The sequence below is a fragment of the Trichechus manatus genome, unplaced genomic scaffold (assembly GCF_000243295.1).
Source record: "Trichechus manatus latirostris isolate Lorelei unplaced genomic scaffold, TriManLat1.0 scaffold00002, whole genome shotgun sequence".
NCBI classification, from domain to species: Eukaryota; Metazoa; Chordata; class Mammalia; order Sirenia; family Trichechidae; genus Trichechus; species Trichechus manatus.
In genome coordinates, this window is record NW_004443938.1 from 22,090,550 (window position 1) to 22,103,086 (window position 12,537).

At 40.1% G+C, this 12,537-nt stretch overlaps 1 protein-coding gene across 1 annotated transcript in view; it reads right to left on the reverse strand.

Annotated features, from left to right (window-relative positions):
- The window catches only part of GINM1 (glycosylated integral membrane protein 1), a 21,511-nt gene extending 14,987 nt beyond the window's left edge, over positions 1-6,524 (reverse strand). Inside the window, exons 1-3 of the mRNA XM_004368839.2 lie at positions 6,392-6,524; positions 1,282-1,341; positions 1,015-1,111 (exon numbers count right to left, since the gene is read on the reverse strand). Of these exons, the coding sequence (XP_004368896.1) occupies positions 1,015-1,111; positions 1,282-1,341; positions 6,392-6,505 (271 nt within the window). The 5' untranslated portion in view covers positions 6,506-6,524. The remainder of the gene's footprint in view (positions 1-1,014; positions 1,112-1,281; positions 1,342-6,391) is intronic.
- Positions 6,525-12,537: the final 6,013 nt, after the last annotated feature.

The following is a 12,537-nucleotide window of genomic DNA, read 5'->3' on the forward strand; positions in this document are numbered from 1 at the left end:
GATGGCCCAGGACTGGCAGTGTTTTGTTCTGTTGTACATAGGGTCGCTATGAGTCAGAACCGACTCGATGACCCCTAACAACAACACCAGCGATTGACAGAGCAAATAAAAGTAATTACATACAATACTGAACAGTATGTTTAACTTAACTAACTGACATATTTAGGACATCATATCCATATAATTACAGAGTTTACCTTCTCTACAAGCGTAAATGGAAAGAAACATTAACTAATATTAAGCACATGCTGAACCATAAAGTAAGTCTCAAATTTCAAAGGACTGAAATTATACAGAGTATTTTTCTGATGATAGTGGTGAGACCAGTAAAAAAGTCCCAAATGTTTGGAAATTAAGCAATATACTTGTAAATGACCCATAAGACAAGGAAATATCACAACAAATAATTAGAAAATATCCTGACTTAAATGATAATGAAAATATTTCACAAATCAAAATGTACAGTATTAAAAAAAAAGTATAGGATGCAAGTGCTTAGAGAGAAATTTACTACCATAAATGCGTATCTGAAAATGGGTTATAAGAACACTACATATACTCATATTCTTTATTTCATTTAAATAAAATGATACATTCCAGTGTAACATATCTGTTTTTCTTTAGTTTATACAACTCAAGATAAAAAGGTTAAAAATAAAAACGTTATACTGATAATTCATTTTTCTCTTTATTATCCACAATTATATTAAGCACCACTCCAAGATTTTGACTCTTGCTATTCCATTTACTACCTCTATGCTCATTCTTATACTGACATCTACCTACCAGAAATGCAATTCCATCCAATCTCATGAAAGGAAAAAAAAGAATATTCCAGGAATAACCAATGTAACGTAAGAAGAGTTTTAAACACATTAGTGTTATTATATACTCTAGTAATGATGTGTATTTTCAATTTAAAATGGAAATATATAAAAGCCAAAAATTATGTTTTTACTTATTTAGTATTATTAAAAAACAGAACAATTACGGAAATAATTTAGCAGTACTCACCTATTAAAGTCTGACAGCTTATTCGGGTTACACCATTATTTACAGGGAAGTCATTTACATATACCTGTCCACTCCCATAGGTTATGTTAAGAACAACCTTAAAATAAAGCAGCATATACATTAATTCCAGTGGTTTACAAATGATGACAAACTCTTCATGTCAAAAATAAATTATCTAACTAAATTATATGCGTAGGTAAAAATAAAATAGGCTGCACAATACTTCACTAAATGATATATTAAAAACATAATCAAAAGGAGACAAACCTGTTCTTTAGATACCTGCCCATCATCTGTCAGTGTAGTTACATTAACTCTTATGCTGTCCTGCAAAAACAAATACAGTATTATATAAACTAGACAAATATGCATTTCACAAATTGAGAATAGCTCAGTTTTCTTTTTCCCTCAAATATATTTATTGTATAATCAGTGTAACAACATTAAAAGAATATTTAATGACCTAACTTTTCATTTTTAAAGTTTTCTGTGCCCTTATTCACAAATCCAATTTTTCTTATCTATATACTTTTTCCATTTAATTGTGAAATACGTCACATAAAATGAGCATATAATATGCAAATATGCAGTTCAAAAAAGAACAGATTAACACTCATGTACTCACCGTTGTTGTGTGACTCATAGTGACCCTATGTGACAGAGTAAAACTACCCAATAGGATTTCCTAGACTGCCCTGGAGGCACAGTGGTTAAGAGCTGTGTTACTAACCAAAAGGTCAGCAGTTCGAATCCACCAGCTGCTCCTTGGAAACCCCATGGGCAGTTCTACTGTGTCCTATAGGGTTGCTATGAGTCAGAATCAACTCGATAGGTTTGGTTTGGTTTTGGTTAATCTTTACGGGAGCAGATCGCTAGGTCTTTCCCCCATGGAACCACTGGCTGGGTTTGAACAGCCAACTTTTTGGTTAGCAGCCGAGCGCTTAACCATTGTGCCACCAAACTTGTTGCCATCGAGTCGATTCCAACTCCTAGCAACCCTACAGGACAGAGGAGAAGTGTCCCATACGGTTTCCGAGGAGTGGCTGGTGATTCTAACTGCCGACTTTTTGGTTAGTAGCCGAGCTCTTAAAAAATACACCACCTACTCACTACCTAGGCTAAAAACTAGAATATTACCCACACCTTAGCTTCTGCATGACCCTCTCGTCACATTCCCCTCCCTCCCCTCAGAAGAAATCCCTGCACTGACTTCCATATTAATTATTTCTTGCTTTGCTTTGTAGTTTCCCTACCTATGTATTTTTCTGTAAACAATATCCTTTTAGTTTTATCTGTGTCTGAACTTTATGTGAGTGGAATCATATTGTATGTATTCTTCTAGAACTTGTTTCTTTTATTTAAAATTGTTGATGCATGCAGCTGTAGTCATTTATTGACACTGCTGTGTAATACTGCATTGTATGTTTATCAATTGAATTATTCATTCCACTACCAATGGACATTTCAATTGTTTCTTTTTTAAATGACGTGGCTATGGCTCTTTTTGAATGTGTCTTCTAGTGTCTACAGACAAGTATCTCTAGTCCACAGTTTTAGTGCTTCCCAAAGCAGTGGTCAAAAGCAGTCTACCCAAATATTTAAGCTTATTATTGACATGTTTTCTATAGAGAAGAAAGCACTATTTTAAGAAGTATTCACCACTGTCCATATCAATGACAATTTGTCTTTTATAAATCAAATTCTTTCCTAAGTTTATTCACAGACAGATGGTATCACAGAATAAAAACAGCTCTCTTCTCAAATACTTTTTCTTGGGGTTGTATACTTATCTCTGAAAATAGGAAAATTATTTACAAACATCAAAAATAATATACAGGTGTATTTGTTGGTACTGTGACTTATCACCAGTATTTTATATATTTCCGTCAGATGACAGAATGTGACTGAAGTGATTTTATGAGGTTGAGCTGATTCCAGGGACAACTCATGGAATAGGATTACTAACATGTAAGGCCCATACCAGGCATTCAGGCTGACTTTGGAACACTTCCCAACCCCCATAGGCACCTAGGAATCTTTCAGACTGTGATTCCTCAGAGTTAGCCCAGCTTCTCCTGGCCTACCGTGATCTAGCATTAAGCCTGGGTTAGAACCAATACACTTACCTCTGGAACAAACCAACACTCCTTAAGCCATCAAGATAATGGCTATATTGTTTTGTGTCCAAATGCCAGTAAAACATTCTAGTTTTCAAACGAGAGACTCTGTTAACTGCAGACTATTTGTTCTTCTAACATCCCAGAGATAACCCTCAAATAATGTTGTTCTAAGAAACTTTTTTACAGCTTCTGCCTCTCAGCAGTGAACGTATCCCATAGTCAGTAATTTACCACACTTACATATATTACTTGCCTACTAGGATACAGGGTTTGTTAAAGACAATTAAGATACTCTGTTGTTGGAGGTTGGAGGTTTGAACCCACCAGCCGCTCTGCGGGAGAAAGATGTGGCAGCCTACTCCTGTAAAGATTACAGCCTTGAAAACCCTATGAGGAAGTTCTACTCTGTCCTATAGGGTGGCCATAAGTTGGAAATGACTCGATGGCAACAGGTTTATCTATTACCTTTGTCCTTTGGAAGCTAATTGTTGTGTGCCGTCGAGTCAATTCCAACTCATAATGATCCTATAGCATACTGTATTCCCCAAAAAGAACCAAGTTCAATTAAATTCTTTTTGGCCCTTCTGAATGATTTTATTTCAGAAGAGAATCTGACCCTTACTGCTTCCTGACCTGAGGTTCTCAGCCAGGTCATGTTTCTTGCTCTTCCTGAGAGCCTCTGACTTAACTGAAAGTTCAGGGTTTTGAGCCAGAGTGGTATATACTTAGAAAGTGGGTGGCAGAACTGAAAAGTTTCTCCCCACCCATTTTCAATTCTTTCCTCTAATTCCTTCACTAATATGATGTCCATCTGGGGCACAATTAGCTTCCAAAGGACAAAGGTAATAGACAAACCCATTGCCATCAAGTCACTTCCAATTGATAGCGACCCTATGGGACAGAGCAGAACTTCCTCATAGGGTTTCCAAGGCTGTAATCTTTACGGGAGCAGGCTGCCACATCTTTCTCCCACAGCGCGGCTGGTGGGTTCAAACTTCCGACCTTTTGGTTAGCAGCCGAGCTCTTAACCACTGAACCACCGGGGCTCCTAAAGGTGATAGTTACCTGGTTTAAAATAAATGAGTAAGTCTGAGAGAAATGTATGAAATATATATTTACACATATACAGAAAATAAATATTCTCTGGATGTCTCTCTTTGGTGACCAAGTTATTTTAATATTAGAAGACTGTACTATAAAAACTTACTATTTTGCAATCTTGTGTAACCTCTACTTATGACAACTGCATATTTAAACACAACAGAAAGATGCTTATACTCCAATATATATGAGTCACTAAGGGGAGATGAGAATATTCCTGACTTCATCCAGTTTTCTTAAATTTAGATCAGGTTTGACAGATGGGCACATAATGTGATGAAGCAGAGTAAAATGTGTAGTCTAGATCTGCACTATTCAATATGGTACCCATTAACCAAAGGTGGCTATTCAAATTTCAATTAATTAAAATTAAATAAAGTTAAAAACTCAGTCAGTTCCTCAGTCACACTGGCCACATTTCAAGTGTTTAGTAGCCACAGTACTATAGAGGCTACTGTAACAATGGACAGAGCAGATATAGAAAGATCACTGCAGAAAGTTCTACTGGCCAGCACTTATCTAATATGGGTGACTACTGTAAAATTCTTTCAAATCTTCTGTGTATGTTTGAAAATTTTCACAGTAAAATGTTGGAAAAAAATTAGATCAGGTAGATCAAGCATCCTATATACACATTTCCAAGTAATGAAATACAATCTGCTCAGCATTCACTTAACCTATCAAATTCTGAGTTTAGATCTAGACTTTCCAAAAGTGGAATTAAGGTGTAAAAAGGAAGAAATGAAATGATGAAATCACCAGGAGCCCACAGTACACTGTATTTTGAGCTTGAAGTCAAAATGCATTTTTCTCAGGTTATATGGACAGACACAAATGTTTCTTGGGTTCATAAATGACTATGATGAATCTTTAAAATTTGAAAAAAGGAGGAAATGTCCACATTTCCAGCACTTTAACAATTATTTCATTTTTGTTTGGTTTCTTGGTGTTTGTCCATAGCAATCATAGTTTTAACCAGTTGCAACTGTGGTTCACATACAATTTCAACAAGTGGTTCTCAGAGCCAGCAATGTTGTGGCTTCCTGGAATGCCCCAGCAAAAATGAAATTGAGATAAGCTCATTATTTTCTTGAACCCAGGGAGATTAAGGCCATAACTCTAAAACATTACAATAAGTGACATTTATGATGCCAGTCACACCTGTATTTAGAGTATTCAAGTCTTGACAAATAGGAAAGGTGAACCTATGCAGTTCTTTTTTTTTTGAAACTCGCATTTTAAAATCTTCAACTTTTTCCCTACCATCCATTCATCTGAAGAAAAGCAAATACTGGTGTAGGTCAGCACCACTCCAAGGCAAAAAACGGTGAGAACCAATCTCCAGCCTTTAATTCTATGGCCAATGGTTCTCAAACTTTAGCCTGCATCAGAATCACCCGCCAAAACCAAAAACCCGTTGCTGTCAAGTCGATTCCGACCCTTAGCGACCCTACAGAATCACCCGCTGGGCTTGTTAAAACACAGACTCCAAGTTCCCAGGTGATGCTGATGCTGCTGGTCCCGGGGACGCGTGGAGAGCCACTTTTCTAACATCTGCCAACAAAGTCGGGTCAGCTGTCAGGTCTTCAGCCCACTGGACCCAGCCTGCGTGAACCCTGGGCCCTGCACGCCCGGGAGGCCGTCCTTCTCGATCGCCAGGCCGGAGAAGACACAGAGCTGCGCCGTCCATCAGCAGGTGGCCTAGAAATGCTCTCTAATTGAGCAACTTCCACATTTCCAAGCACTTAAACATTGCCTTGCCCCCGTGCCCGGCTCTACCCTAGGACGGCGCCATTACAAATGATTGAAGTTACTCTTGGTCACGCACTTTCGACAATCAAACTCGTCAGAATCAGCAACACTCTGGACTGCCACAAGAATCTAAAGTTTTGCTGCGCGAGGCTTAATCACACATTAAAGTGCCCCTCTCGATCCCCTTCCCTTTCTCCCTCCCGCCTCCCCTACTCCCCGTCCCCATTTCCTAGAGTGCTTGTCCCCACTCCTCCTTTTGGGGGCCAGGACCCCCAACCCTCGACCGCCGGCCGGGAGTGGGAGGTGTCGCGGCAGACGCCTCAGTCCCACGGTCCCTGTCCAGGCCTCCCGGGAGGGTCCGGGAGCCGGGCCAGGAGCAGCCAGGCCGTGCCGCCCTGCCCTACCTTCGGGGCTTGGGACAGCAGCTCCGATACTCCGGTCGTCAGCCACCCGGCGGTCGGCAGGGCCAGGAGCAGTAGCAGCCGGAGGGCGAACAGCGCCAAAAGAGCACCCTCCATCTTGGACACCCGGGCGGCCGTGAGCGACGGCGAGGTGAGGGCAGAGCCGCCAGAAGGGCGGAGGCGGAGGCGGGGCCTTCAGTGGGGCGGGGCCTATCTGGGGGCGGGGCGCCTGGACCACTGCAGAAGGTCACGGGAGCGGCCGACGTCTGGGTTGTCCCAGCAGCGAGCAACGCGGTGGGACAGAGTTAAATCAGGGAAGATCCGATTTTATCATTAGACTGGTGCTCTTTCTTTGCCATTATTTTAAAATCAGTATACACTATATATACAAATTTCTAAGTCTCCGTATATAAGGAGACCTGGTAATGCAAAGGTTAAGTGCTCGGCTGCTAAGAAAAGGTTGGCCATTGGAACCCACCCACGGCTCAGAGGGAGCAAGACCTGTCAATCTGTTTCTGTAAAGATTACAGCCAAGAAAATCCTATGAGGCAGTTCTACTCTGTCCCATGGGGTGGCTATAAGTTGAAATGATTTGCTGGCACCTAACAACACCATGGTATATATATGTATGAAAGTGACAATATTTCAGAACAATATATCACATGTCCAGGGGGTATTTTTGTTAAATAGGTAGTTCCCAACCTTGGCTGCACATGAGAATCTCCTGGGCAGCTTTTAAAAAGTATGATGCTGGGGTTTCCCAGAGCACCGAGTTTCTGATTTAATTAGTCTGGGTTGAGGCTCCGGCACCGGTACTTTTTAAAGTTTTCCAGGTGATTTTATTGTGCAGCCAAAAGGCTGAGTATCAGACATGCACTAAATAGTCAAGGGACCACTGGAGGGAGTGTGGGGACACACTCTTAATTGGAAGCTGGTCCACCTGGGCCCTTGGGGCCTGTCTAGTCAGTTCCTTTACCTATAAAATGAAAAGGAGTTAGACTGTTTTTTTAATTTTATGAATCCCTCTAAGGTAGAGACTGCCAAGAAATTCAGACATTGCAGATTAACAGCATTGCATATTGATTGAGAAGATCTTGGGGATTTGGCCATTCAGGCAGAATAAGCAGCATATTTAGTCTTTTTTTGTAATAAAACATTTGACATGATAAAGGAAACAAATTTCTGTTTCTCTGTTCGAGCCCATCTTCCCTCCTCCCCTCTCTCCCACCCCATGCCTGCTTTTTTCACTAAGGTAAACTACTGGGTGGTGCAAACGGTTAAGCTCTCGGCTAGAAATGCTGGTGGTTCTAACCCACCCAGAGGTGCCTTGGAAGACAGGACTGGTGATGGGCTTCTGAAAGGTCACAGCCTTGAAAACCCTACGGAGCAGTTCTACTCTGCACACATGGGGTCGCCACGAGTCGGAAATTGACTTCACAACAACTAACAGCAACGACAACAAACTACAAATTGTTTGGCCAAAGTTTCACTCATGCAACTAATATTTACCCCTTGCCTACTCTGAGACACTTGGCACCATTATTAATTTGCAGGTGATTTCTGCAGTAAAGTCCCACTCTTGGGTTTCATCAACCATTGGCCTTTTCACTGTTTCAGATTGTTGGAATTAAAAATGGAATTGGGAAGTGAGAAAACATGTCACATGTATATCTGTATAATTTGAATTAGTAACATATAAAATTCCAAAGTGAGTATTTATGAACACGTAGTTGGGGAAGCTGAGGCAGTCTGTGTTTTCCAACAGAGCCCTTCCCATAGTCTCACCATCATTATTCTTTCACTGTCTGTTTCCTCAGCAAGATGTGAGCTCCAGGAGGGTAGTGGCCAAACTGTAAGGAACAAAGACTGCTAGAGTTGTCCCTCAGTAGGGGTTTGTTGGATTGATATCTTCTTGGATCAACAATCAAAGCCCATAGAAGCAGCAGTCAAGATATCAAGCGACGTTATTGCGTTGGGCAAATCTGCTGCAAAAGACCTCTTTAACATGTTAAAAAGCAAAGATGTCACTTTGATGACTAAGGCGCACCTGACCCAAGCCATGGCTTTTTCAACGCCTCATATGCGTGTGAAAGCCAAACAATAAAAAAGGAAGTTGTTTGCCAAGAATACTGAATATACCACGGACTGCCAGAAGAATTAACAAATCTGTGCATGAGGAAGTACAGCCAGAATGCTCCCTTAGAAGCCAGGATGGCAAGACTTCACCTCACTTAGTTTAGACATGTCATTAGGAGGGACCCATCACTGGAGAAAGACATCACACTTGGTAAAGCAGAGGGTCAGTGAAAAAGGAGACCCTCAATGAGATGGATTGACTCAGTAACTGCAACAATATGCCCAAACATAGCAACGACTGTGAGGATGGCACAAGGACTGGGCAACTTTTTGTTCTGTTATACATGGGGTCCCATGAGCTGGAGCTGACTCAGCGGCACCTAACAACAACAAAGTAGTCTAACCTTAATAGTATTATTCAATAACGAACAATTTTACTATTTTGTATAACATGGTTCTCTATAGGTGGCTGTTTTACTATATGCAAGTACTAGCGCCATGGAATTTTCTGCTAAAACATCTAATTAACTGAAAAAAGTAACAAAACATTAAAAAAAAACAGTGGAGAGTGACATGTGTCATCTATGGGAAGATTCAGCTTGGTACACTCAGCTTTCATATTTATCTGTGAAATAAAAACCAGAAATAACTTGGCAGTTGCTTACATGACAAATCCATCGATGTTAATACGGTATGTACGTTGATATTGGCTCAAAACAACTTGATTTCTTTGCTCATAAAACCCATCCGAAAGAGTTCAGTTTGCCTAGCATAGCAGCCCAGTGTAGATTTTGTGCACATTAAACACTCTATGCTCTTTGTAGATAATCTTTCATACAGCAGAAGCTGTTCTAAAAGATTTCTAATACCTTAGAAAACAAAGATATTTCTATCACCAAATAATTCCCTTTGACTCCAAACCTTGATCTATTTCCTTTCTCAGCAACTGATTTCATTATTATTTCCATCATCCCCATCATCAAAACTTCTATTCATCTTTTTCTACAATTTAAAAGCAGGCTTGACGCCAAATGTAATTCTGGAACATGATCTGTATCTCTTTCCAATTTCCAAGGGAGGGTGAGTCATTGCACTTCTATTACAACACAGTCTTCCCCAGAATTTCCACAGTTATTCTTCTACATATTTTTGAACTTCCTGAAAATGCCCAAGAGCAGGCAAGAGGGAGAGCAAGAAAGAAAGTTATCTCTTACCTGACCTCAGAAACTACCATACAGTCACAGTACTCAAAACAGCCTGGTACTGGTACAAGGACAGACACATAGACCAATGGAACAGAATTGAGAACACACATGTAAATCCATCCACCTATGGTCAGTTGATCTTTGACAAAGTACCAAAGTCCGTTAAATGGGGAAAAGACTGTCTTTTTTAACAAATGGTGCTGGCAAAACAGGATGTCCATCTGTAAAAAAAATCAAACAGGACTCATACCTCACACCGTACACAAACACTAACTCAAAATGGGTCAAAGACCTAAATGTAAAACCTAAGATAATAAAGATTATGAAAGAAAAAATAGGGACAATGCTAGGGGCCCTAATACATGGCATAAATAGTATACAAACCATAACTAACAATGCACAAACACCCGAAGAGAAGCTAGATAACTGGGAGCTCCTAAAAATCAAACACTTATGCTCCTCAAAAGACTTCACCAAAAGAGTAAAAAGAGAACCTACAGATTGGGAAAAAACTTTTGGCTATGACATATCCGACAAGGGTCTAATCTCTAAAATCTATAGATTACTTCAACACCTCAACAACAAAAAGACAAATAATCCAATTAAAAAATGGGCAAAGGATATGAACAGACACTTCACCAAAGAAGACATTCAGGTGGCTAACAGACACATGAGGAAATGCTCGAGATCATTAGCCATTAGAGAAATGCAAATCAAAACTACAGTGAGATACCATCTCACCCCGACATTACTAGCACTAATAAAAAATTTAAAAAACAAAAAATAACAAATGTTGTAGAAGTTGTGGGGAGATTGGAACTCTTATACACTGCTAGTGGGAATGTAAAATGGTACAATCACTATGGAAAACAATATGACACCTCCTTAAAAAGCTAGAAATAGAAATACCATAGGATCCAGCAATCCCACTACTAGGAATATATTCCAGAGAAATAAGAGCCATCACACAAATAGACACATGCACACCCATGCTCATTGCAGTATTATTCACAATAGCAAAAAAATGGAAACAACCTAAGTGCCCATCAACAGATGAATGATAAACTATGGTACATACACACAGTGGAATACTATGCAAGGATAAAGAACAATGATGAATCTGAAAAAGATCTCACAACATGGATGAATCTGCAGGGCATTATGCTCAGTGAATTAAGTGAATCACAAAAGGACAAATATTGTATGAGACCACTATTATAAGAACCCAAGAAAAGGTTTACACACAGAGAAAAGTAATCTTCAGTGGTTACGAGGGAGGGAAGGAATGGTGAAAGGAAATTACTTACTAGATAGTAGACAAGTGGTAACTTTGGTGAAGGGAAAGACAACACACAATATAGTAGAAGTCAGCACAACTTGACCAAGTCAAAGTCATGGAAGCTTTCTTGACACATTCAAACACCTCGAGGGACCGAGCTACCGGGGCTGAGGCTGAGGACCCCGGTCTTGGGGGACATCTAGGTCAATTGGTATAACATAGCTCATAAAGAAAACATTCTACATCTTACTTTGGTGAGTAGCGTCTGGGGTCTTAAGAGCTTTTGAGCAGCCATCTAAGATACATCTATTGATCCCATCCCATCCGGAGAAAAGGAGAATAAAGAAAACCAAAGACACAAGGAAAATACTAGTCCAAAGGACTAATGGACCACATGAACCACAGCCTCTACCAGCCTGGGCCCAGAACAACTAGATGGTTACCACCAACAACTGCTCTGACAGGGATCACAATAGAGGGTCTCACACAGGGCAGGAGAAAAATGTAGAGCAAAATTTAAATTCACAAAAAAAAGATCAGACTTACTAGTCTGACAGAGACTGGAAGAATCCTCAAGACTATGGCCCCCTGACACCCTGCTAACTCAGAACTGAAGCCACTCCCGAAGTCCACCTTTCAACCAAAGATTACACAGGTCTATAAAACAAACAATAACACATGTGGGGAACATGTTTCTTAGTTCAATCAAGTATAGGAGACCAAATGAGCAACATCTGCCCAAAAGCAAAGACGAGAAGACAGGAAAACAGGACAAATGGACACAGGGAACCCGGGGTGGAAAGGGAAGCGGGGAGTGTGCTGACACAATGTGGAGATTGCAACCAACGTCACGAAACAATTTGTGTATAAATTTTTGTTTTTTCTTTTGTTTTTTAGGCAACATTTCTCTAGACAGGTCAAGTTAAAAATTGTTAGTTAACCATTTATGTTGTAGTATTGGCAGTTATTTATAAAGTTGAATTAATTGCCATTATGAATGAATTGGATTACTTTCTGCTGTTCTGTTTCCCAATTTTTTATTTTTTATTTTTGGTTTTATTATTAAGTAAAGTCCATGTTTATTCAGATTTCCTTAGTTTTTTGTTTGTTTGTTCTGCTTTAAGTGAAAGTTTACAATTCAAGTTAGTCTCTCATACAAAAATTTATACGTACATTGTTATGTGACCCTAGTTGCTCTCCTTATACTGTGACAGCACACTCCTCCTTTCCACCTTGGATTTCCCGTGTCCATTCAACCAGTTCCTGACCATCTCTGCCTTCTCATCTCACCTCTGGACAGGAGCTGCCCATTTAGTCTCATGTATCTACTTGAGCTAAGAAGCACACTCCTCATGAGCATCATTTTACTTCCTATAGTGCAGTCTAATCTTTGGCTGAAGAGTTGGCCTCAGGAATGGTTTTAGCTTTGGGCTAACAGAGAGTCTGGGGGCCATGTCTTCTGGAGTTACTCCAGTCTCAATCAAACCATTAAGTCTAGTCTTTTTACTAGAATTTGAGTTCTGCACCCCACTTTTCATTCCATCAGCGACTCTCTGTTGTGTTCCCTGTCAGGGCAGTCATTGGTGGTA